The sequence below is a fragment of the Hemicordylus capensis genome, chromosome 1 (genome assembly GCF_027244095.1).
Source record: "Hemicordylus capensis ecotype Gifberg chromosome 1, rHemCap1.1.pri, whole genome shotgun sequence".
NCBI classification, from domain to species: Eukaryota; Metazoa; Chordata; class Lepidosauria; order Squamata; family Cordylidae; genus Hemicordylus; species Hemicordylus capensis.
In genome coordinates, this window is record NC_069657.1 from 182,093,633 (window position 1) to 182,120,893 (window position 27,261).

The 27,261-nt window shown below is 41.6% G+C and overlaps 1 protein-coding gene across 38 annotated transcripts in view; it reads right to left on the reverse strand.

The window, feature by feature from the left end:
• NEB (nebulin) overlaps positions 1-25,356 on the reverse strand; it is a 268,629-nt gene extending 243,273 nt beyond the window's left edge. For 37 of the 38 annotated variants that reach the window (XM_053258532.1, XM_053258395.1, XM_053258346.1 and 34 more), the window contains exons 1-13: positions 25,250-25,356; positions 24,461-24,569; positions 21,543-21,610; positions 15,540-15,584; positions 12,736-12,945; positions 9,395-9,502; positions 7,104-7,208; positions 5,653-5,757; positions 5,447-5,551; positions 4,322-4,426; positions 1,951-2,052; positions 1,670-1,777; positions 856-972 (exon numbers count right to left, since the gene is read on the reverse strand). In XM_053258532.1, the coding sequence (XP_053114507.1) occupies positions 856-972; positions 1,670-1,777; positions 1,951-2,052; positions 4,322-4,426; positions 5,447-5,551; positions 5,653-5,757; positions 7,104-7,208; positions 9,395-9,502; positions 12,736-12,945; positions 15,540-15,584; positions 21,543-21,575 (1,143 nt within the window). In that variant the 5' untranslated portion in view covers positions 21,576-21,610; positions 24,461-24,569; positions 25,250-25,356. The remainder of the gene's footprint in view (positions 1-855; positions 973-1,669; positions 1,778-1,950; positions 2,053-4,321; positions 4,427-5,446; positions 5,552-5,652; positions 5,758-7,103; positions 7,209-9,394; positions 9,503-12,735; positions 12,946-15,539; positions 15,585-21,542; positions 21,611-24,460; positions 24,570-25,249) is intronic. The other variant, XM_053258273.1, reaches the window with a different exon arrangement.
• Positions 25,357-27,261: the final 1,905 nt, after the last annotated feature.

A 27,261-nucleotide genomic window follows, 5' to 3' on the forward strand; every position in this document is an offset into this window, starting at 1 on the left:
TATGTTAAATACCATAATCAAATTTCTAAGCATCATGGTTCCCTGGTGCCTAGGATTTGTCAAGCCCTGCCCTAGGTGGTGTCATCACTCCTTCTAATCCATGATGTGATCAGTTTACTCAGAAACCCTCTCAAAGAAGTTACTTATGTAGTAGTGGACATCCAGACTAAATCTGCTTTCTCACAATCTAGTTAAAAAGTTAACCAGGATTGCTTAGCCCTGCAGTCCCTGAAAAAGCCCTCTTTGCATCCAGGGATGCATTCATGAGGACTGCACAGCTGTGGTACATCATTTGCTTTCAGACAATGCCCACATGAGTCATAGCTGCTATTGTTTTAGAAAGGCATTCCCTTCTGTGTGTGAGAGGATGCCCATTCTAAGATGACTGGCATAACATGTAGTTCCAATGGAGATGGTAATACTTGCGACACCCCTACTGTGCACCCAGAAGAAGCAGCACCGCTGTAGAGAACTGGCAATAGCATTACCAGCATTACCGTATTTATTCCTATTGTCATGACTGGGAAAAACTGCGGTAATCTACAGGTCAGGTTTCTAGAGCACCGCCATTGCTTCCAGGTCAGCACTAGTAGTACCACAAATTGTAATGTCTCCATTAGAATCACACATCATGTCAGCCAATAAATTTAGAACATCCAGAAATGTTTTAAAACCAGGGTTCATCTTTAGTCATCATTTTTTAAAACATTTACCAATCAAACAAATTGATTGATTCAACATTGCATCTCAGGAAAACAGCAGGCCATGACACACTGCATCCGTCAGTGAAAAATGGTTATGAGTTGTCAATAAGGCTACATCAATACCATTCCTGGAGTAATGTTGCATACTTACATCATTCACAAGGTTTCCAGCAGCTTTTAGATGCTTGAGCAGTGGGTTCTCTGTAGCTGGAAGAACATTATAATCTGTAGAAGCTTTTGATTTTTCATAATCTTCCTTGTACTTCACCTACAGAAAGGAAGGAAGACGCTCCATAATTTTGCCAGCCTGACATACTGTATATGAAGTAGTCTAGTGTACAGTATTTTTATAGTGGTGCTAATTTTCCAGATTTTTAAAAGACACATTTAAATACCAATTTAATTAAAGCAAGGTTGAGGCCCTAAGGAAATTCAGTCTCTTCAGTTAGAAAAAACTTTGCAACTCAGTCTCTCAAGGAGATTCAGTGTCATTTATGCCTAACAGTTGGGCACTTTTGCCTGACCGAAGCAGCTGTTTGTGATAATCCCATGTGGTATAAGAATGTGCTATACCTACAAACGTTAAGACCAATAGGGTGCTGCTAAAAACCAGAACCTTTTCAAGGTGTGTTATCCATCTTGCTGAAATAATACTAATGAAACACAATAAATTGTTCAAAAGGCAAGAAAGGGCTGTAAGGGTTGTTCCCAAGAGGGACTCACTAAAACACAGTTGCAGGGTCGCCTTGATTATATGCAAATTAGGTATATAATCCACCTGGATGGCATAATTCAAGGAGCACCCACCAGAGCAGAAACAGAACATCAGTTGATCTCATGCACCTCTCTCTGCACAAACTAAGAGCATGCCCCAGAATATGCGCTGGGCATATCCCAGTTCACACAAGCAATGTCTTCACTCCAGATTAATGGATCAGGAAGTTGTTAAGAAATTTTTAACTCACCTTGCTAGCAGCTACTCCAGCTCGTTTATTGACCTCATACTCTGGTGTTTCTGTTTGCATAAAGTAAATTTGATCTTTCTTATTCTCCCAGTCTTCCTGGTATTTTCTCTGTAATCAGCAAGAAATGCAACCAAATTTATCAGGTTCACTCAATTCAGTAAACTACTGATCTAAATCAAAACTCAAAAGAAAATTAGTGCATAGAAAGCAAACCAAAATGCAGTCATCAAAGCACAGAACAGGTATTAAGAATTAGATGAACTTCTAAATCATTTATTTACCATGCTGAAGTTGTCAGCGTTCATTCGAGCAACTGCAACATCATAGCAAGGAGTCTGGCTCCATTTGCCTTTGATCTTCTCATAGTCTTCATGATAGTTACGCTATAAGAAAAACAAATATGGATACAAATATGGATTGAACGTAAGATAACCACTGAAAGTAAAAGGACAGAATTTTAGTCCTATAACAGGGCCGTGGCTCGGTGGAAGAGCAGTTGCTTTGCATGCAGAAGGTCCCAGTTTCAATTGTTTGGCATTGCCAGGAAGGGCTGGGAACATTCCTTGTGTGGAGTTGCTGCCAGTCATTGCAGGTAATTCTGACAGGGGTGACCACAAGAGGTGGTAGCCTCAGGCAGTGGACTGCTGGGGGCCAATGGCCATCTCTACTGTTCTTTCTCTTCCATGATCCCTGAATTTAAAAAGGGAAATGGAGCTGAAGAAAAAGTATAGAGGAGAAGAAAGGTGGCCTGCTCCATTTCCTTCTTCCTTTCTTAGCCCAGGACGTGCAGAAGGAGAAGCAGCAGGAGGTAGCAGAAGCACCACCTCTGGATAAGAGGAGGCGGCATTTTGCTGAATGGGGTGGGGCAGCAGCACTTGGCACCCTGAATCAGGCGCAGGACAAACTTAGGCCAACCCTGCATCCTGAGCAAGATGGACCAATGATCTGACTCCGTATGAAGCAGTTTTCTATGGCATACCTGCCAACATGTTCCTATTTTCCCAATGGAAAATAGGGACATGTTGGCAGGTGTGTTCTACGCTTATATGTTTTTTTGTTGGAGCTTCTATCAAACTGCTGAAGTGCCTTTTCAGTCTCTTCCCTTCTGTCACCTTGAATGTTTGACTAAAGAGCCACAATAAAGTATTATGATTACCTGTGATCAAGGGTGGCCAAAGTTATTGTGGCACCAAAGGTTTAAAATTACTGCCTGTTTATTTACCACAAATGACATGGTCACATTAATCTGGCATGACTTTGGTCTCCTTAGATTGCATACATCCTCTTTCAATCCTAGATACCAGGTTATTCTCACTATGCCTAAATATCAGCTTTATTAGTCATGCGTCACAGTTATGGAATTCATCAGTTCTGCCATAAACTCACTGCATGAAATCATTCTGATTGCCATCACTCTTACTGAGTCTGTGAAACTTAGTGTGTTTAGCATGTGTAAAGCATTTATTTGGCATGGAAATGGAAAAATAATATAACTATAAGGAAGAGAATGTATTCCCTTTTCAGCCTCACTACATTGTAGGGCTCTTTAGAACTACTTTCTGTCACTGAATTGTTCTACGTTATACAAGAAATTTGCTAATGGAATATGCTGTCCACTGATCATGTCAATTACTGCACAAATTTGCATATGAAGACAATAGTGCTGAAGAAAAAAATGTAGTGCTTTCTTAGAATAGATACATGTGTTGCAACAGGAATCCATCTTTGAAAAGGCATTATGTGAAAGGCAGGTGGTATGCCTTCTAAGTTGGCACCTGCCACCTCCCATTTTCATACATTCTCAGAGTGAAATCCTGACTAAGCACACCTGCAGTACTAGCCCCTGCACTTTCACAGCTCAGGAACTCTTGCACAGGAGTGCAATTCAAAACTATTTCAGCGCTCTCTCCAGACTCTGGAAGCATTCCGTTATAGCGAAAACACATACTTGGCCTCCAGGAATGTGTTTCAGCTGTTAAAAAAAAAAAAGCACTTCTGGAGCATAGGGAGAGTATAGCATAGGAGAGTATCAAAAATAGCTGTACTGAAGTGTGAGCACCTTGTGCAAGAATGCTCACACTTCAGAAGCAGAGGGGCTAGCACTATTGTTAGAAACACACATTCATCATTAGGATGTCAGCCAAAATGTAATGTCTGCTGCCTAGTTAATCAGGGGAGGGGCTTTGAATAACAACAAAGAATCCATTGATGCAATGCAACCTATTAATCTGCTAAATATTTTAATCCCAAAGCAAAGGGAATGACAATGGCAGGTGGGGGGGGGGGCGGAATGTTTGAGAAGCAATCTTAAAGTAAAAGAATAAAGTGGTACATGTGACTTGATTTGTAATTACCAATGACTAGGGCTGATCTTACCGGGCTCCTAATGAATTAAACAATAAACCTATGCAATGTATCCAAAGAAACCAAGTCCTGAATCCTGACTAAGCACCACTGAAATCAAGAGAGAAGTTAGTCTCTGGGAGCAGAGTGATTATTCTTGTAGACGGCAGTGTGAGAAGAATAGGTTCCCCTCTAAGAGATCGTGATGTTTCCCCCTCCTTCTGCATACTATAATAGAGACACTTGGAAAGCTGTGGTGCCCCCAGTTCTTCAAGAAGTTGTTTATCCAAGAATATACAGAATACTCACATCACTGAGCTGCCTAGTTACTTTTTTGGCAAGCTCCACATCAGGTGGGTCTGGCAGAGAGGTGAATTTAGCCTTGCGTTCATCATGCCCTTTTTTGTAGACAATCTAAAACAAGGGGAGAGAGAATAACTGCTTGTTTAAATAACCACTGTTCACAGAGGAGATAGTTTGCACCATGAGAAAGTAAACTCAGTTAAATTCGCACAGCTGCTCTAGAGTTCTGCACCATTAAGTGAACAAGGCTAATAGAGGAGGTGATCTTTAATTTGCATGCATTTTTAATATTTTGTGGCAGAGGGGAATCCTGTGAGACATTGATAGATCGCTTATTTGAAGCTCAAACAAGGTATTGCCACATCTATTGAAGCATAGATATTGGGTGCAGAATTAAATAACCTGAGAATCTCTGGTGTAATTTTAAAGAAAAAGCAAATTTATGATCCTTCTTTTTGGCAAGTTAGATGTGAAAGCATGTGGGCAATACCTGGTGAAATCACCTTGCATTCAGGGGCAGGACTTTGGGGCCAGAAGATATGGCTTCCAGACAGACTTGGGCCAAGGAGATGGGGCCATAACTCAGTGGTAGAGCACCTGTTCTGCATGCAAAAGGGTCCAGGTTCAACCCAGGTAGGGCTGAGAAAGGCTTCTGTCTAAAATCCTGAAGAGCTACTACCAACAAGTGTAGGCATTACTGGCCTGAATGGACCAATGGTCTAACTTGGCAGCTTTATGTGTGTTAGGCTCCAGCAGTTCTTAGGTTAGAAGAATTCCAGGCAGATGCCAACCCTTAGCATTACTTACGGGTCTAAGGCTACTGGAAGGGCAATTTGTTACACTTACCTTTAAGCTCTAGAACAGGGGTTCCCAAGCTGTGGTACTCCAGATGTGGCTGAACAAGAACTCCCATCATCCCTAGCCATAATATATTGTAGCTGGGCACGATGGGAGTTGTAGTTCAACAACATCTGAAGACGCAGAGGTTGGGAACCTCTGCTCTAGAAGCCAAAGTCTCACACACACATAGCCACGTCCCAAACCCTAATAATAAAAGGAGTTCACGCTCTACCTCCCAGGGAATATCAAATGGAGGACTCCTTTCACAATCACACAGGTCTTGGTACTTACATCACTGAGGGACTTTTGGGCCTGGGCGACTCTCCTTAATTCTGGGCTGTCATCATAAGGATAGTACAGCGTTTTGTCTGCTTCCCAGTCTTCAATGTATCGTTTCTTAAGGGAAAAGAAACACACGTTTCAGCTGGAATAAACAAACTGCCTGGAACCAAATGAATGGGAATAAAACAGATGCTTATAACCGGGGCCTGACCTACCTTGCTGTACAAAGCTGTGTTTTTTATTGCCTGCACAAGTTCTGGAGCATCAGGAGGGAGCAGGTACTTTTCCTTATTCTCTTCCCAGTTCTGTTTGTATAAGACCTAAGGAGACAAACCAGCATATTGATTACACCTTCTTTAGGAAAGCCCTTCTCTCTTTTGCCAAAAGCCAATACTTATTAGATTTTACAGTAAAATATCACCACCATCCCTTTAAAAAAACCACAACTGGTATGAGTAATTTAAAAAAACCAACTGGCTGTCTTGTCAACTTTAATTTCAAACAATCTAAGTGATGTGACTGACATACACTCTTTTCTGTGGTCTTCAGTGGTATTTTATATGGCTATCACCTTAAGTGGTGCAGTGGGGAAATGCTTGACTAACAAGCAGAAGGTTGCCAGTTCGAATCCCCACTGGTACTATATCGGGCAGCAGCGATATAGGAAGATGCTGAAAGGCATCATCTCATACTGAAAGGGAGGAGGCAATGGTAAACCCCTCCTGTATTCTACCAAAGAAAACCACAGGGCCCTGTGGTCAGCAGGAGTCGAAATAGACTTGACGGCACACTTTACCTTTACCTTACAGTAAAGGAATGAGTGGTCTCTCCAAGGTCCAATCTAGCTATGCCTGGGGCCCTCAGTTGCTGATTTCTTCTTTAGTTCACATGGGCCAGCTTGTGTGATGATGGAAACTAATCTTAGGTGGCAGCTTATCACGAATGCTCCCAATTTAGCATGAATCCAGAAGAGCAGAAAGTAATACCCAGGGCGGGGGGCAGGAACGAAATATAGAGCTGCCTAGAGCTTTGGGTCTAATGGTCCCAGGGCCATTCTCTTGTTTGGACATGCATACAGTCTGTATGTGGCTTGCAGATATCAGATCCCCTTAAAAGGTGCTCCAATGAGAATCTCTTTTTGAGCCTCTTCAAATGTTCAAGGTTTCAGAGAGTACAAAGAAGGGCTGGAACAGGAAGCATATATCAAGCCAATGTCACGCTCTGTGTCTTCTGCAAATTTTAACTTTCAAAGTCACACTTAGTGTTGCATGAGTGTGAAGTTGTCACTAACTCCATATAGGAATGGTTACACACTGATTTCTTAAAGTTCTTAAATCCTACATTGGCATCTATCCCATTGACAGAGCTTTGCTATTCAGCATTTCTGTAAGCAATATAGAAATAGGCCTGGTTTATGGCCATGTCAGGAGCCAAACAACAATGGAGGGGAGTACATACTAGCCAATGTACATTCAATTGCATGTCCTTCACTCTGGGGTTTGAATGATATGGGTATATGATAGTAGAAGAAACCTACTGTTTTTCTCAAGAGGAAAACAATATGGTTAAGCCCTGCAAAAAATCACACAGTGACACATACTGGCCCATCTTTATTATGGCCATAGACCAGCACTTAACAGCTACAACATTCCACCAACTGACTTACCTTGCTGACTTGCTGGGAGACTTTCTTTGCATGTTCTATGTCTTTTGCCTTTCCATCAACGTGACAGTTAGTTTTAGCCACATCACCAGCCATGCGATATTTAACCTACAGCAATACACACCATATTTGTCACACACATACATACGTAGAGCAAGAAACTGTCATTGAGGCTGTTCTCGCAAGCAGCCAAGCCTGGGCTTGGCTGCCTCTAAGAACCACCAGGAGGCATGCAGCTCTCGGCTGCACCTTGGCAGCAAGCCCGTCTAGGGAGCCTGCCTCATAAACCAAGTAAACGCTCACTTAAACATGTTTCCCTGATCGTGTGCCAGCGTCGGCTGCTTGCAGCCGGCGCTGAAGCACTGATGGGCACCTACCCATCTCTGGGGGGGGGAGTCCCCACAATGCACTGCACACTTGTATGGTGCACTGTAGGATTTCTGGGGGCCGGGATGATGCATCCTAGCCCCTGTGCCTCCACGCTCCCTGAGGCAGTGGCAGACCATCTGGGCACACGCTCTGCACTCCTAGACAGTCCTCCGATATCGTCTGTGGGGAAGGCAGGCTTCTGCAGCCTTCCCCATCACCCCGCCTGCCTGGATGTGAGAACAACCTCATTGTCTTTAAGTAGATTTGATATAATTGCCATTTTGGGAATTATACTGATTTGCTACTCATATTGACTGACATGATGTGCAGTTCTTAGGGACACTGAGCAACTTGCAGAACTGCCGCTGCTGCTGCTGCTGCTGCTGCTACTACTACCGATATTTATATACTGCTCTTCAACCCAAATTCTCAAGGCGGTTTACATAGAAAAATAAATAATTCATAAAATGCTCTCCTGTCCCCAAAGGGCTCACAATCTAAAAAGAAACATAAGACAGATACCAGCAACAGCCACTGAGGGATGCTGTGCTGGGGTTGGATAGGGATAGTTGTTCCCCCTGCTAAATATAAGAGAATCGCCACTTTAAAAAGTGTTAAAAGCTGCTGTCGAGGCAGCAGTAGCAGCAAGACTGGAGAAATTGAGCAGTAGCACTGGAAGCATTACTATATTTCTTCCCCTTGTCAAAAGTGCAGTAATACTCCCTCTCCATATCCCCAGCCTCACCACTGGTCACCACTGGTCACACATAAACACTTTTTTCAAAATGAAAAACAACAAGTTTTCAAAGATATTTTTGAATTTGCTGAAACTTAAAGGGTTTTAAAAAATTTTTACAAAAAGATTTGATCCAAACTAAGGCTACTAGTTCAAGTACACTTACAAGAACGTTTGCTTCCACCCAACGCAGTGGGATTTACTTCCAGGGTTGGCTCCCTACCTTACCACAGCAGCTGGTGCTGGTTGTGATGGCCAGTGGCAGAGAAAACAGCAGCATGGAGCACTGCACACAGTGTTAGAAGGGGCATTGTGGGTTGCTAATCACATTTAATTTACAGTCGAATCACATTTTCATGTGCTCTTGTGAAAGTTTATTTAGGTCTAATTCTGATACATGCTATAATAATCACCACGACTCAGTCTCCGTCAGATTTCAGGAAGCTGTGGACTCTAGACCAAAGGAACAACTTGGCAGCCTTTGCTGAAAGAGCTCTCCATTGTAAACAAAAGCATTCAAACCAGTGGGAAAAAACCTTACTATTTATTTATGTACTTGTACTTTTCTAAATTTCCTCCCTGGCTTATATGTTATTTAAAACCAAATATTTTCAATTCAATCTTCCAAAATTACACACTGGCCTTAATTCAGATGTGTGTGCAAAACACCGACACAGCCTGAGGTGGTCGTAGTGGACATGCATTCATATAACCATGTTGTTATATGTAATACAGGTTGCACATTCCTACCAACACCGTAAAGTAGAAAGCAGGGGTTACATTGAGTGCTGTTATGTCTGAGGCTTCATCGTAATGCAAATGAGAATCTGGATCCACATCTGCATCCAGCCTTTGATGATACTTCTCAGTTCAGCAAGGGAATCCAAGCATGGAATTTGCTTCCGTGCACAGATCTCCTTTGTCGGATTCATGAGTATTTTTTTGCTTCTGGCCAAGAACTATGATTCTTGAATTGCAGGTATCTGAACACCAGTCTGAATCCTAGAATTTCTGGCTTGATGTTGACTCTGCAGTTTCCTACACCAGGCATCTTAGCAATATTTCTCCCAAGGCTCCAGATTGGCTTACTGTAACCTTATCTGTATGGTTCCTGCCTTCCTGGCTAGAGTTAAAATAGCATCAGAGCAATGTGTCTTCCTGCTTAATACCTAACAACCCTCCTGCTTACCTCACTGAGCTGGTCCTGAGCTTTCTTGATTCTTCGATGTTCCGGGGTGTCAGTTGTGATTGCACATGGTTTTCCTTTTTCTTTCTCAAATTTCTCTTTGTACTTTTTCTGGTGTGAAAAAAAAATGCAGCAAAACATAGATGTAGTATTCTAGCAGTAAGTATTGTTATCAAGTTCTTAAGATAAGTAGAAATCTTTGTGGAAATCCTTTCACATAAAATTTTTAAATGTGATTTGTATACATGTATATGTACAGCCACCTTAAGTGGCACAGCATGGAAATGCTTGACTAACAAGCAGAAGGTTGCCGGTTCAAATCCCCACTGGTACTATATTGGTCAGCAGCGATATAGGAAGTTGCTAAAAGGCATCATCTCATAATGCGCAGGAGGCGGCAATGGTAAACCCCTCCTGTATTCTACCAAAGAAAACCACAGGGGTCTGTGAGTTGAAATTGGCTCGACAGCACACTTTACCTTTATATGTATAAGTACTGTATATATACCAGACCTGCACAACATAAGGCCCAAGGGCCAGATATGGCCCACGGGGACTTTTTGCTGGCCCCCTGGTAGGAATATTCTGCAGCAACAGTAGAAGCCATGAAAGCCCGTGGTCTACTCTACTAATGATCTACTAATGAGCAGCAGCTCAATGCAGATGGCCGCTTGAAACCAGACGACCCCTGCCCCCGGGCCAGAGCCCACTGCAACCATCCTTCTTTTCCTCAAGTTTCCCCTTACTCCACCCCTCTGCCCCCTCACTTTCATTACTATTTTAAATAATTATTAAATTAAAATTAGTTTAAAATTAAAATTATTAATAATTAAAATTATTAAATGAAAATTGACCGTGGCCCTCAGACACATCGTCGTTGCGCACAAAGCACGCACGCACCAGCCCTTTGCATGGCGACACAAAACGGGGTACAGAGAGAGATGCTGCTGTCCCATGTGCCCACTTTTAGAGAGAGCCCTGGCGGGAGAAACATGGCAGGGCAGGGGCTGACAGGTAGGCAGCACCTGCCCTGCCCCTTAAAGGAACCCCACCACCCTCCGAACCGGCTCGAACACTGGTCCACAGAACTGGTTCGGTGCTCCTAGAATGGAACGCCAAATGGTTCCGTGCACATCCCTAGTGGTCAATTACCCAACGGAGCGATGAGGTAGTTATTGCTCCACTTACCCACTTAGCTTTAGTGATACTCCCAGACCTGTTGGTGAGCCCCATCTAGAAGATTTCTAAACTGTCTTCCTTTGCTTCTAGTCCCTGTATCTAACCAATGCAGGGCAGCGGGGAGGCACAGCAGCTCCCAAATCCTAACTAGCTGTTTAGGGTCATGACAATAGTCTTCTGCTTGTATTAACAACTTCCTAATATCTGCAATACACTTTCTTGCTGCTCTTCTCAATGCAGCAGTTCTTTCCCCCCCTTTGCTTTGTTTTGCCCTCTCTGCCTTCCAAGAGGCCTGACATATCTACTTTTCCATCACTAATGATTACTGATGTTTAATATTAATTGGTGCAATTGAACTAAATTTTGTATCATATCAGCCCTTTAAACATATGTAAATTCCCAGGCACTGATGATGTGAGCTATCCCCCTGCAACTCTGACATACATTACAACTATTTCAATTGACCTTTGTGGCTATGTGGGTGGTGGTGGTGGGGGGGCAACTTCTGTTTCATTACCAAGGAAATTTGTCACACAAACACTTAGTGCAGTGACTTGTGCATGTGTGCATAATTCATTACACATTATTACAGCGGTGGGGAGGGAAGTACTGATCTACTAAAGGTTACTTGTCCTTTTCATATGTATAGAAAGGGTGCCAACTCAAGCAACTCCTGCCAAGGAATTCATCGAGTATTTATAGAGCAGGGAACTGGAAGAAGAAACCAGGCCTGGAGACTCTCTCTCTTCCCTACAGTTCTCTCTTTTAGCTCATTTAGAATTCTATTGGTCCACTATTCCAGCCAGTAAAACTGAATATTATCAGTTCACCAATTTTGGAACCCATAACCTAGTAAATTAATTGTGTCAGGCTCCAAAGGTGACCTACCAGATCCTGTCAAATTCCACCCAAACCCTACCTGGTTGTACTCTGTCTCCATCCCTATCTTGCCAAATTCTGCTCTGGCTATACCCCCATGATGTGCCAAATTCTAACCTAGCTCTGTCCCTTAGCTGCCTGATACCTGGTGGGAGGAGAGCTGGTCTTGTGGTAGCAAGCATGACTTGTCCCCATAGCTAAGCAGGGTCTGCCCTGGTTCCATATGAATGGGAGACTTGATGCGTGAGCACTGCAAGATATTCCCCTCAGGGGATGAAGCCGCTCAGGGAAGAGCAGAAGGTTTCAAGTTTCTTCCCTGGCTTCTCCAAGTTGGGCTAAGAGAGATTCCTGCCTGCAGCCTTGGAAAAGCCGCTGCCAGTCTGTGAAGACAATACTGAGCTAGATAGACCAATGGTCTGACTCAGTATATGGCAGTTTCCTATGTTCCTACCTCCAGGTACTGCATGTGACCTATCAGCTTGTCCTCTGGCTCTACCGGTTCTAGCTTCACACTTTGACCCTACTCAGGATCCAGTATTGTTTACATTGATAGCTCTAAGACCATTTGGTTTCCTCTTTCCTTTTCAATGTTTGTCCTCTTTGGGGTATGATGAAAAGGAAAGATTGGGGAAATAGACTTTTCCAAGATGAGAGAGGGGCATCATCCTTATCCAAATGGACTACTGTTGGTTCCCGATCCCTACACCAGTCACACATAACCATAGGCACATTTTAAAATTTCGGAATGAATCCAGAGAGAATACATGTCTCTCACCCAAGCCTGAGGAACACAGTCATCTCCATTATTCTATGACAGGAGATGGAGGCTTCCAAAAATAATGTTTAAGAAGTAGTTATGAATGAATTAGGCTGTTTTGCTCAGCACTTTAACTGAGGAGGACTATAGTCTGAGTGGACATTAGTGGTCTCCCAAAATATTGTTTGGACTGAACCTGTGATCAACTGCTGGTGAGGTCATAGGTTTGGCTAGTGTTTCCACATGGACAGGACTCTGGAGAATAAGACAGCTCATCTAGCCCTAGGATGGACAGACATTAACAACCAATCTTTGGTAAAGTAAAGGGGTACCAATAATCTTTCCACAGTATCTGCTTAAAAAGAACTGTAGATTCTCAAATGATATTAAAAAGGAAAATAAAACAGCAACTAAAATCCCAAATGTAACACAAACGTGAACATTCTAAAATGCTAATTTAGCTATAGCATATCTCTATGTATTACATTACATTATATTTGGGAAAGACGACAACCAACTATTGACTTACATCACTGAAGAGTTTTTGCATCTTTGAACTGTGATCCAGATAAGGTGTCAGAAACTTAGACGTGTCCACTTTTGTCCGTACAACCCTTTTTCTCACCGGGGCTGAGGTCTGCTGAGTGGTTCCTGTGGTTCCTGAAGTATGCTTTGTAGTTACTGTAGTATGTGGAGAGGATCCAGAGGTGTATGTTGTCTCTGTATACTCAGTAATAATCTAGAAATGTGAAAGAGAGTAATTGCCATTGGTTTGTATTGCCTTCCTAACACTGCTGTTAAGACTTTTTGTCTCCTCTTCATTGTTAAGTTGCTTATTGTATGCACAAGTTTGCATCTCTGACCTTACATATTTCCCCCACAATGCATCTTTTCTTTTCATATGCCTGAATGGTGGCTACAAGGTCTTGACATATTTGGAGTAAGCTCTGAAAAGAGCTTTGCCCAGTATATGCAATGCCGGGCAGAAATTCCAGGTCATATATACCTATTTGTTTAGTTTTTTGGGTGTGTTATGGGTGATCTAAAGGACTGTTCACAAGGTCAGCGTTATCTACATGCAGTATTTCTTGGGGGTGGATTTTATACTCAGAAGGTCTGTTTTGAATTCAGCTACCCACAGTTGCTGCTTTTGGTGGGAGGTGGGATGATTCCTGTTATCTCAGAATCTGAAAAATGGATTGGCGTGGCTGCAGAAATTGCTGCTGAGAAGTTTTAGCTGTATCCATGGAGACTCCATTTCACATCACCCTGTGAATGTATCCCTGGGGACTCTTCGAGAATATCATGTAGAGACAAAATTGAATCAGTCCTGAGTTACGCCATGGTGGGGATTGGGTAGAAAAATGAATTATCTTGGACCAAAAAATAAGGTCCCCTTCCATTTGAGGAGTGTCCTATATGCTTATTATATTAACATGACACATCCAAGTTGTTGCTGTGAGATTCAAGAGGGTAGCTGTTTTCTAAATAAAAGCTTCTGATAATTCACTAGCAGGGTTAGATTTCACAAGAGTCTGTCACTCCATCATTCCAAAGGAAGAATTCCCATTGACGTCAAGAAGGCTTTTGAGTGGAGGTCAATGATGGAACAGGCTCAAAGGATAAGTACACTCTTAATACTGGCCAACATCCTGGCTAACAAAGCATGAGTGCTATGTGAGGAGTGCCAGTACTGCTAATGAGTTTGACTAATGCAGTACCAATGCTCACACATAGGAAAGCACATATTGATGACCTCCCCTTCCACTAGAAGCACACTGTGCCATCCAAAAATATGTCCCTAGGGGTTTTGCAGCCTTCAGGGACATATTTTCAGGTGGCACAGAGCATTTCCAGGGGAAAGGGAAGTAGCCGATATCCCCCTAGCTCTGTGCTAGTGATGGAACTCAGCACTTCTCACGAAGCACCCACATTTCGTTAATCAGGATCCCAGCCACTGTCTTACTCTGGCAAGACAACATGATCACTACAAGTGCTCATGATTCAAATCAGTCCATCAGAATAATCTCTGTCTCTGCAAGGAGCATATGATTCACTATGTTTCTTTAATGTTTTCTCAGAGGCCAACCCTGCTTCATAATCTTAGATGATTCACTTGAAAGAAAATGGTGAGGTTAGCTCAGCATTCTTTTTAAAGTATTTATGCTGATGCTTATGTCATCATGAGAAGATTCTTATTATACATTTCAAGATAAAGGACAAAAATACAATTATTTTAAAGCATATATATGTATTTCAAAATTAATAGCACACTATATGGTAGGAAAGTGGCCTCAGGGTGGATGACACACAAAAGAGTCTGCATGAAGCAGCATCTCTTCTTGATTTCAAAGAGATTAGTTTGAAAAATGAATCTAAGGGAATAAACGTCAGATAAGGGGCCAGGGGAGATTAGCAAAGAGGATGAATCATGTGGAGAGTCTTATTTTGTTTTCCTCATTTTGCAGATTCTGTTTTGCTCACAGAACAAAACATGTGATATATCACCGGACCTGAAATGCTTCACCTTGAAACAGCTCAGAAATAGGAACCGATACAATTGGTTAAATCAAAATTTCATATTTCTGTAATCATTTCATGAAGACATTCCATACCACATAAACAAGAAATGTAAGACAGGAAACAACACTGCAGCAGTCATGTGGAAAATGAATGACACCATACAAATGAATGGAGACAAAGCAAATGTGTATGGACATCAAAGGTTTCCAGAGGAACGTTTTTGTACACATCTTTGGAATGCCGTTGCATTTCTGTTTCATGCCCCTCTTATTTAGTAGTCCCTGATAACTACTATTCGCACCATTTTCTTCAAAAAGAAGTCCAACTTTCAAAATCAGAGATAAGGTCATATACAGAAATAGATTTTGATGCAAAGTACAATCACTGCAGTCAACAGCACATTAGTCATGGATTTCATCGAGATGCAGATTGTGTCCTCAATCTGCATCCATGATCCACCCAAAGTAAAGCAAACAGTTCCCAAAGCTACCCTAAAAGCTTACACAGCACTGAACACATTAACAATTGTGTAAGTAATAGACTACATTGCAATTAGTGTCCTTTGCAAAGGAATGCCATCCACACAGCATCAGGGGGCGGGGGGAGGGAGCATTAGACATATCTTTAAATAACCGTGATACTCTGTATAAATCAAGCCATGTTTCTTGTTTATGCAATTTATCATTCAGGACTGTGATTTTGATCTAGTAAACAAAAATCCCATTACACTTTTTTGTATGCACACGGAATGCTTGAAAAGCCTTAAGATGCACAAAAGAAATGGTTTGCGCATAAAACAGAGGCTTTTACCTCCACGGGTTCACCCTCCTCAATGACCTCCTCTTCAATGTAGTACTATAAACAAAGGAGAGACCTCATTATTTCACAAGATCAATCAGGACAAAACACATGTTTTCCTTCGATTCAAAGAACAAAAGGTAGGCCTGAACAAATATACTGATGGTATAGGCATTACACCATGGGAAAGTTCTTCAAAATTCTCCCATTCAGAAATAGATAAGGCTTACAGATTTTGGCTCCACTGCAGGAGAGATCAACGCAAGAACACGGAGGTTTGGAGTGCAGATCATCTGTACAAGAGGCTGTAACTAGCAAGATTCCCTGTATCCAGCAGTCTAGGTTTTAGATGTTCTTCTTATTTATTATTATTTATTTAACATATTTTTATACTGCCCAAAACTTACATCTCTGGGTGGTTTACAACAAAATAAAAACAGAAAGTAAAACATTAGTTAAAACAAAGTTTAAAACAACACTTGTCCAAAGTCCCATGGATTCAGATGATACACCTGCTGCTACATTTGTAGGGTTTCCTGCACACAAATACTTGTACTGTACACTCAGTCAAGGCCCTTTTTCCTTATTCTCTTGGTGCACTATTTCAAGTACTGGGGCAGGCAAGGAAATTTCAGGGAGGATTTGATGAGATTTTCAGAAAGATTAATAGTCCTGTGCTTGCCACTTGGGTATATTAACAAAATTCCAAAAAACAGTGCTTTCTAAGAGCATTTTTGTGGATACTTTAATTACCAGAGATATAGATGCTCCTGAGGAATAATAATGTGTGCTTCAAAATAAAAATAGAAGGTCCAAATACTACTTCCACACCCTCACCTTCCTTTCCTCCAAAATGTAGTGGATCAGCAACTAAATTACTAAAGCCCTATTCACATGTTATGTTCTATGCATGTAGAATCTCTGTACTATGTATCCACATACTGATCTGTACACATACAGTTATGCACATGTTATACAGGAGCATGATTCCTATCTGAATTCTGCATTTGAGAGGGTTTATTTTCAAAATAAACACATGTACAATCATTCATACAAAAACTGTACATATGTAAAGACACCTGGATGCATATACAGCTTAGTGTCCAAATAGGGCTTCTGTAATCTACGGGTTCTATTGTCTAGATATCTAAGTCATGAACCAACTTTCAACCATGGATGTCGTCTTCCCATTGATAAAGCAGATTACCAACCCTGGCCTAATAGATCCCAGAAACGGCGGCTCCAATAATAGGCCCATGTTCAATTGTTTAGCTATGCAATTTAAATAACATGGAGTTGGATCCAGAGATGTATGGGTTAGATTCTGCTCATCTGATAAAACCAGTTGCTAGCTAAGGTTTTAGATCCGGAATATGTAGGACATTCTAACCAGACTCAACATGTTGACTGACACAGGGCCAGCATTACACATGGCTTGTAACACTGCACAGCAGCGCAGTTGTGCTAATGCAAAAATAGAGTTACACAACAATGTGGCCATTATGTTCAATGGCTGGATTGTTGCTCAATTTCAGATCTGCTATTTTTGCATTAGTGCAACTGCACTCTTGCACAGCTGTGAGTATGCAATGTTACAAGCTGCACATGACAAGTTGCATGGTATGGCAGTCCTTGACTTTAATATGTAAAGAAACTGCTATATCTGAATCTCTGTGTCTTAAATAATTGATTGTACTCTCACGTTCATGGCCTTAAACTAACTAATAATATAGCAAGCATGGTCTCCAGAAGCTTACTTGCAGGTTAACTTGTTAGTGTAACAAATCTAATCACATGATTCTAGCAAACACCACCGAAACGTTGCAAATTAGTTCAAGGTTGGGCACATCAATATGTAACTCTTGCTAATGCTGCTGTGAGACAGAGACGCTAACCTGAAACTGAGGAACCAGCCAACTGGTCCATAGCTACTCCAGTCTTCCCCAGTATAAACTGTGTTGGCAGAAATCTTTGTTCATATGAACAATTATGTAGTCAGCATTTCCCTGCAGATATCACACTACTAATGTAGGACAAGTATCAATTAATGATTGTCCTCATCTGAGCCTTTAAGAAATTGAAAAATATTCTTATATATAAAAATAAAACTTATCATTAACACATGCAAATGTGTTCATGCAATCAGTGTATCTGAATTTATACCAAATCAGAAAATTGGTCGATCTAGCTCAGCATTGCTTACACTCACCAGAGTTGCTCATAAGAACATAAGAACAGCCCTGCTGGATCAGGCTCAAGGCCCATCTAGTCCAGCATCCTGTTTCGCACAGTGGCCCACCAGATGCAGCTGGAAGCCACAGGCAGGAGGGTTTCACCAGGGTTTCAGACAAGAGTCTTTCCCTGCCCTTCCTGCAGATGCCAGGGAGGGGATTGACTAGAAAGTATGGGTCCTGTCACTGAGATAGTCCCATCACCTTAATGGCTCTCCAATTGCTAATATTAATAGCAACAAGAAACTGGTGCTAATTTCCACAGGCTTTTGACAGAGTTTGCTTTAAGTCACAAGTTTCCAAAGTGCATTTCAACTGCAAACAACTGTACTCAGCACTAGAAGAGCAAACACTCATCAAGAGTTCTCTCTCAGATTTGTCTAGAATTCTGTCATTTACTCTATTGTTTCCTTTGATAAAACAACGGCCTATCTGATGCTCCCGCAGGTGATGTGCCATCATTCCTATTTTACTTATACAGAACTGAAGTAACGAGACAGAAACTTCTTTAATGAGATCTGTAAGGAAAAAGTGAAATGGAACATCCGATCTTTGGGCCTACACTAGCTGTCAGTATTACAAATGGCATTATTTCCAACTCAATATGACTTACAACAACAAATATTTATATACTGCTTTTCAACAAAAGTTTCCAAAGCAGTTTACACAGAGAAATAATAAATAAAATAGGTAGATCCCTGTCCCCAAAGGGCTCACAATCTAAAAGAAACATAAGACAGATACCAGCAGAAGTCACTGGAGGTACTATGCTGGAGGTGGATAGGGCCAGTTACTCTCCCCCTACTAAATAAAGAGAATCACCATGTTAAAAAGGTGCTCTTTGCCAAGTTAGCAGACACAGAAAATTTCCAACTTGCTGATTAGTTCGTGGTCCCTCTCAGATCCATCTCCATGGACCACATTAACCAAAGGTTAAATGTCTGTGAAGAAAATGGCTAGGTCTCTAAGGTAGAGCCCTCCATTGTCAATACCAATGGCTGAATGAGTGTTTTCACAAAGAACTTTGTCCCAAGCAGTCACCAATGCTGTTGCTTGCCTAGATGAGAAACACAAAGGGCACGATTTATCCTCCTGTCTTTTTTTCAGAGTCTGTCACTTGTGCATGTGCAACTGACAGAATGCACATGTCTACAAATGTGCCAGCATGAAAGAGAGCAAGAGAGAACGTAAAGGAAAAGGGGAAGAGAGATCAACCTTGCATGCGTTTGTCCATAGGGGAGCATTGTTACTCCTGTTCATCAATGAGAATATGTGCATGCCTGGTTGAATATGCATATTTGCGCATGTATGTGTATATACAACATATATATGCACATATAGAGAGTATAAATACCTCAGACTCTAAATGACTTGGGTCCAAAGTATTTAAGAGAATGCCTTCTTCATCAACCCTGACACTTATTAAGATCATCTGGGGAGGTCCAGTTGTAGTTGCCACTGGCTTGGTAGGTGCCAACTCAAAACTGGGCCTTTTCTAGAGTTGCCCTGGGACTCTGAAACACGCTTCCTAATTAGAGTCTCCCCTTCTTTGAAAGTTTTTACGAAGGACCTGAAAACACACCTCTTTAGACAGGCTTTTAGTTTATAGTTTTAAAGCTGTTCGGAGTTTTTATTTGTATTTTAAATTGTTTTAATCGTGTTAATGTTTTAATGGTTGTTTTTATAATGTGAACTGCCCAGAGACTTCTGTATGGAGCAGTATTTAAAATGTGCTAAATAACAAACAAACAAAGTGTGTGTGTGTGTGTGTGTGTGCATGTGCGTGTGAGAGAGAGAGGGAGGGAGGGGGGGAGAGTGTTTGTGAGAAACTACATGCATGCTGACATGAGAACACATCCATGTCTTTGTTCGGTGTGGCCTACTGGCCAACTTAAAATTGGCAGTGTGGCCTTCATACCAAGAGTGAAAAAGAGTTCCCTGCCTCTGACCTCCTGGACAGACCAGCAGAGCCAAGCGACACAAGAGTCCTCTAGAATGCCCTTTAAAACAGCACTTGGGCTCCACAGGAGCAAATCCTTCTTTGCTCAGCAATACTTTAAATTTGTCTCTGAGCATAAATCTGTTTCATACAGAGTTAAACCATGAGTGTAATGTATAACTGGCAAGCAGTGATGATGAGTTATTTTTAATGTTTCTGGAAAGGGCTCAGTGGCTTAAAATTAATACCAGATGCAATTGTTGCCATTTTATTTATAACCTTTTTACTCCAGCTATGAATACCCCAAGAGAAAGGGGGGAAGACAACAGACATCTGAAGAAAGGACTCCACATGGCACTATTCAAAGTAAAGTCAAACTGACACTGAAAGATAAAACAATTATTAGTCTAATGAGAAACAGACAAGACAAGAGAATGGGCATGAATTCCAGACATGTATGAGACAGTGGGGGGTGAACATCTGAAAAAAAGGACAGCTCCTGCAACTGTAGTAAAATAGAATATTTTGGAAAATGATGCCCTTGGTTCTAATACACCTCATCTGTAGTGGTAGATACACTACAGAACACCTTGTCGTCCAGATTAATTTAATGTTACTGGCTAAGACAGTGAAATTTGCATAGAAAACACTTCTGCATATACAAGGAACTCTAGCCCATGATTGCCTCCAGCCAGTGTGCAGGGCCAGTATGTATTGCTGATACAGACAGAGATGTTCCAGGAGAAAGGGTACATTCAGCAGAGATCGTGGCCATGCCTAGAAGTGGCCGTGCTCATATGCCCTTGAGTCAATTCCACATACTGAAGCAAGCCCATAGATTACAGTGGTCGACATCCTGACCAACACTGTGCCCATGCAGCAAAAGCATGCCTGGCCACAATGGTAATTTCCCCAATTTGGAAGGTGCTCATGAATCGGGGGATGATTTTCACCAATCTCCCCTTCCCTCAGAAGCACTCTGAGCAACCCAGAAATATGTCCTTGAGGGCTGCACAACCCTCACAGACATATTACTGAGTTGTTCAGAGTGCTCCAGTTCTGGAGGGAAGGAGAGAATGGTGAAAATCCACCCCACACCCCGTGCATACAAGCATCTGCATTTCTGAAACAGGGATGTTACCATTGCAGCCAGTCATCCCTCACTGCACAGATGCAGCGTTAGTCAAGATTTCAGCCAATGGATTTGCATACTGGTTTTCTGTGGTTCTTGTGGCTGCCTTATGTGAGCAGGAAATGACAAAAACCACATGAAGGATCCAGGAGTTCTTTGACAGAAAGTCACAGTCCCATGACTTGTGGTCAATAGCCAAAGCCAAACTGGGTCCCACAGTCAACAGTACAAGCAGCATTTTCCTTAAAATGAATGTCAATTTTCTGGCATTAATAATAATACAGTGCAATTATGCAGTGAATTATTATAAATAATAATATTAATAAAATTTACATAGCAATTAATTAATTGAATTAATACTACTACTAATAATAATTTTACAAATACGTAACACTGACTGAAGGATCTGAGCAGGCCGGGGAAGAAAGATGGTCATAATTGACACCACTGTTGTCATACACTTTCACAGGTCACTGCCCTGGGTCTTTGCTGAGAGTACCCAACAGCTGCAATTGCAGGCAGCCATACTGATGATCTCTGTTTCTATTTCAGATTTACAGGCCAGCCAGGACTGTAAATCTGGCGACACTCAACTTTTATAGGTAGGAATCTCAGGTTCCTGACTTGCCATTCGTTGCAGATGTGCCTAAATAATAATTGATTTGCAACTCTCTGGACAATAAAAGCAATAAGACAAATATTTCAGGTCTTACCTCCACAACTTCCTCATACTCTTCTTCCTCCATCTTTCCAGAGTTTATCTGTGCCTGTCACTTACTCACTAATCACAAAAGAGATGAAAAGTGAGGAGCTTAGCACCATTCAATACTGCACATTATTAGCAACCAAATCCAGCACATTCATTATTTATTATTTATTTTTAAAAAATATTTGACACCACTTTTCATTGTTAGGAAAGAAAGCTTATGAGATCACCCGGCATTCTGCGTGTGTGTGCGTGTCTGTGTGATCATGTGTCCCACCATCAACTTTGCAATGCTTGCACCAATATGAACTGAATTGGGTGCACATAAGGACACATAGGGAAATCTCAGTGGCGTAGTTTGTGACGATGCCATCCACTCTGATTCAAGATGGCAGACACATTAACATTTGAGGTGCAAGTGGGCTAACTTGTGAACCACCTAACCAATTTGAACCAAATTTGCTACAGCTGTAGGGACACATCGGGATGGCTCAGCTGCATAGTTTGTGATGGTGTCATCCACCCCAATTCAAGCTGTATGCATGAACATTCCAGGTGCAAGTGGGCTAACTTGTGAACCACCTAACTGATTTGAACCAAATTTGCTATAGGTGTAGGGACAAATAGGGATGACTCACGGGCATAGTTTGTAATGATGTCATCCATCCTTATTCAAGATGGCAGATGCATGAATGGTTGAGGCACAAGTGAGCTAACTTGTGGACTGCCTAACCAATTTGAACCAAATTTGGTACAATTGAGTGAGTGATACATAGGGACACCTTAGTGGTGTAGTTTGTGATGATGTCATCCACCCCAATCCAAAATGGCAGAAGTGTGAATGTTTAAGGCTGAAGTGGGCTAACATGTGAAGATGGTAATTATCAGTTAGGAATATAGTGAAAGGAAAGTAGGCTGATTAGTTCTTACAGAACAACTTGTTTTAAAATGACTCAAACAGTTTACATGCATCATGGCATGGTGATAAAATATCATCATAATATCGGGTGGATCCTGAGAAGTGTTGGGGAAGGAGGATTCCACAATAAAACTTCCCTCTTCCCCTCGACACTCCCAGAAAAGCTTCACCTGACAGGGAACTGTGGGGAATGGGAGATGGGAGGCTTCAGAGGGAAGGAAGGAAGCTACAAGTAGCATCTTGTGCAAGTAGATCTTCTGCTCGCTGAAAGCACCTCCGCCCAATTTTGGGGAATTCTTCCCTACCCCTTCAGCCCCCTGCATTCCATCCCACCTGAGGGTCTCTCACCCCACAAGAGAGACCACTTCAGAAGAGGAGGTGAAGGAGCTGCTGTGGGGAGGATGGGATGAGAAAATTATCTTGCGGGAACTTCCTTCCCATGTACTTCTTAGGACTCAGTCCATGACTTCCCCACTGGCACTGCTGATTACAAAAGAAGCCAGTTCAGATCAGCCATTAGACCAATTGAAAATAGTTCCGAAAGGAATATGTCAGCCACTTAATGTCTTATTCACTTACCCATGGAGATAGAGGGGTGTGTGTGTGTGTGTGTGTGTGTGTGTGTGTGTGTGTGTGTGTGTATTCTCCTATGATACCTCTGTTATTTTCTTTTTAATGTCCAGATACAAGGATTTTGCTGTGTTGATACTTACTTCTAAACTACTGAGATGTCAGTAAGCTGCACACATACCTCTAAAAGGGAGTAATTTACTATACATCTATTCTATTTTAAATTATCTGTGATGTGCAGTATAAGCTAGATCCAGGCCATGGCTATAGTTGAACAAGGGGTTCTTATGCTGGTCTGAATGATAATAAAGGTGACTGATTGGTTGGTTGTCCCTGGGCCTCCGAGGCAGATGCGACGGGCTGGGTGACAACTTGCTCTTTGCTATCCCCCTCATGCCCAAAGAAGATGGGGTGGGCAGGGACCCATCTCGGATTTTTGTCCCAGGGCCCAGTACAAACTTTCCATGCCCTTGAGTTACATACGGATATCAAATATATTTCTGATCAAATAGAGAATTCTGTATAACAAATATGGCACAATTCTGAAGAACTGGTAGGAAACATCCCATCCCACCACCTGTAGCCTTGGGGCATGTATCTATCATCTCCACTCATATAACTGAAAGTTTGTGCAAGAGCTTCTGGGAAGAAAGAAACAATGGGAACTCGAACCAGACAGTGGCTTCCAGCATAAGGCAAATGCTCACAGTGGTTAAGCCTCATTAATCTTTACTAGGTAGAAATATCACATGCAGTTCTGATCCTTGGGATTGCAGCCAGAATGCTTTGAACTTTCTCACCAACAACCAGCAAATCAATGCTCAGGATGGGGTGTACCAAATGTTGTGCCAGTACGATCTCATAGAATACGATGTTATAATAGCATGCTAGTCAAATACCTGTGCTAAAAAATTGAGATATGGACATAAGTGACTAAATGAGAAGTCACCCTCCTAGTACTTTTACACAGATTATAATGAAGGAAACAGCCACTTGCCTGATTCTGTGTGGCAAGCAAGAGTCGCTTTTCTAAACTTGAAGAGTTACCATATTTATCTGAACAGAAGACGACTCTGAATTTAAGACAACCCCCTTAAAAAGCACAGGTTAAATACAGGTTATATCTGTATTTACCTGAAAGGAAGAAGACTCTGAATTCAAGATGACTCCCTGATTTCTAACATCAAAGAACTTAGAAAACACCTAGTCTTGTATTCAGGTTAATATGGTAGTTCTCTTTTTCTTTTTAAATCATCTGTGCCACAAAATGACTTACATATGAATGAGTGGCATTTGGTCTAGTAAAACAGTCCTTATGGACTAGTCATTGCAAATTTTATTTGCAAGCCTGTTACAAGAACACATTGTGTGGGCATATATGTAAGCATTTTCCCCCACCCACCACCCCAAAATCACAACAATATATTTCAAATGACCTTAAGTTAATGACGTTAATGTCTCTCTTCCCACCATTGGTCTTTATGGATTCTTGCTTGGTTTTCTTCTGCAACTCTTTTCTTTGTGTGTGTGTCCCCCCCCTCAAACCTGGAAAATATTAAAATACTTGAAGCTTGGGTGCAAGAAACAAATGCCCAAAGAATCAATGCATTGAAATAAATTTGTCAGGGGGACAGCAAAACTCTGAACTTGCCAAGAGAGACTGCAGCCCCTGTTTCTAATGCGGGTGAAGAGATGAGGGTTCTCAACAGCTGCTTCCTAGTTCAAAGATATGTGCCATGTAAGCTAATACCTCAGAACGATTGGCTGGTTTTGTTTAGCTAGCTAAACTGCAATTCCTTCTGAGGCAAGTGCAGTCCGGTACTGTGGGTTAAATATAGGCACTTTAGACACTGTCTCTTTCTAGTGCCAATTTCATTTGATAAAGATATTAACTAAACTAAAAATCAGATTAAAAGTCTGTTACCATATGAACAAAACTGGCCAAAGTTCTGCAGGGAAAATGGAAGAATCTAGTTAAACAGGGGCCTACGATCCACCTAATCCCTATGGTACCAAACCTCAAGCCAGAGGGCCAACACTTCAGCTCCCACTTAGTAAAACTTTATCCAACTCAGTTATCTCACTATGATAAGCAACACTGAAGAAAATGATCATTCACTCTTATTCTTAAAGCCCAACAGGGCCACAAAGCCATTGAAGAAACAAACTAACCAGAATCAATTCTATAAACAACAAAACTCCAATTTTTTTTTAAAAGGGCTTACCAGCAATATTTAAATAAATTTCCTTAGCAGCAAAGCCTCTCCAACTGTCCTCCCTCCTGAGAAACGCTGGGCAAAAGCAGCGTTAGTCTGATGCATCAGCTCCTAAATTATCATGTGGTTAGGCCAGCCAATCAGATTTGGCCTTGATCAGGTTTCGGATACTAAATATACATAGTGATCCTTTGGAAGACCACCTGTTCAGCAAACCCACAAAGAAAAGTAAAGCAGCAAATACTAGCCATTAGTTTGGTTTCTAACCAAAACATAACAAGAACACTGACTCAAATGATGATTGTTCATTGTTGTTGTTGATGTTGTTGTTGATTATTGCTTGTGAAATAGAGAATGTTACTGCAGTGCATTATGGCCAAATTCGGGAAATATATAGGAGGGGATATGTGGAGCGAACTGTGACTTCATTGCTCTGCCAAAGGTTGGTTAGTAGTGGCCTTCAGCCAAAAGCAGAGAGGATTTAGAGGATTAGCCGATGTGGAGTAGGGGGCTTGGTGCATTGTTCCTTGTTCAGCCATTCAAATTAGGCCACATCCTGGAGGCAGTTGAACAAACAGAAATGCAGAGTGGAGTGGGAACTTGACGTCTCTAGTGTGCCAGAGGTGGACTCTCAAGCACGTCTGGAAATGGAGAAGCCATTACCGGATCAGTTGGCTTCTTTTTATTTATTTTTTGTTTAAAATATTTATGCCCTGCCCTTCCAGTACATTACTACTTGGGGCAGTTCACAACATTTATAAAACAGTTACAATATAAAATCAGACTAATAAAATTAACCAAAATTAAACAAGTTAAAAATCCAAGCCAAAAAACTACAATCAGAATTAGCTTTTAAAATTTCAAATTAAATTCTTTAAAAAGCTAAAAACTAAAAATTATAAAAACTTCTGAATTCCCTCTTCACTTCCATGACTCTTTTATGTACAATTCAACAAGTTTACTTTTGGGTCCACTATGGATGTGTACTGGCTACCAGTTCACAGACTTCAAGGAGTCAGTTGTTTCACCTTTCTACAGCAAGGGCCCAGGGCACAGTCTGCCATATGTGCCAGTGTTGCTCCTGTATTCCAGAGATGGGTCCAGATCTTAGGTCTGCAGCTGCCCTTTGCTACTGGAGAGGGATCTGGATCCAGATCAGAGGAGGCAGGGGAGAAGGAGCCTCCATAAAGAGATGGATCCATAGCAAGGATCTCAGAATAGTTTAATAGTCAGAAAGGATAGGATACTCAGATAGCGCAGTCACAACTGTTAGAGATGTAGTTAACTGGTTGAGCCATGGTAGCCACCTTTGGGTTGTGATCATGGAGTTTGGGGGTTGTAGTGATGTGGGTTTGCATCACATACACATTCAAACCAAGAGCCATCAAAGGACTGTATCTTTCCCTAAGGGTTGTTTAAGAGTGTCGGCAGAAATCTCAGTCATGAATTCAAAAGTTGGCCTTACACTTCTCTCTTAGCTTAGTTCTCTTAGCGCCCCTCCTCTCTCTCACACACACACTCCACATCTGTAATAACATGGGAACAGGCTTGTTGCTTATTGATCTAGTTTACCATAGTCCTGACCTGACTATAATTGACTAGGGAAGACAATACCCTTGTGCAAAAAATATTCAAAATGTAGTGATCAAGTTACACACAATCTCTTATCCTTTACATCATGTCTGAGGATTAATGCCTATATGCTATCCCACTACAGCTCAGCTTTAAATAAAGAGTCTTGCCTACAGCTTGGAAGACTGGGATACATTGCTGTGAAGAGACACATTTGAATCACAAGACAGAACTTCAATGCTTCAAGACAGATACGGAATGAACCATCTGGTGCTTAAGACAGAGCACAGCCATGTGGCTCTGGTGACTTCATGACCAGGTTTTGAATTATGAATTCACTTTCCAAATTTAATACATGGGTAAAAGCATTCTCAGTTACTCAATATCCTTGGTTCCAAGGTTTCTCCCAGGTACATCATGAAATCTGTTGGTGGAGTAAGATTTGGGTG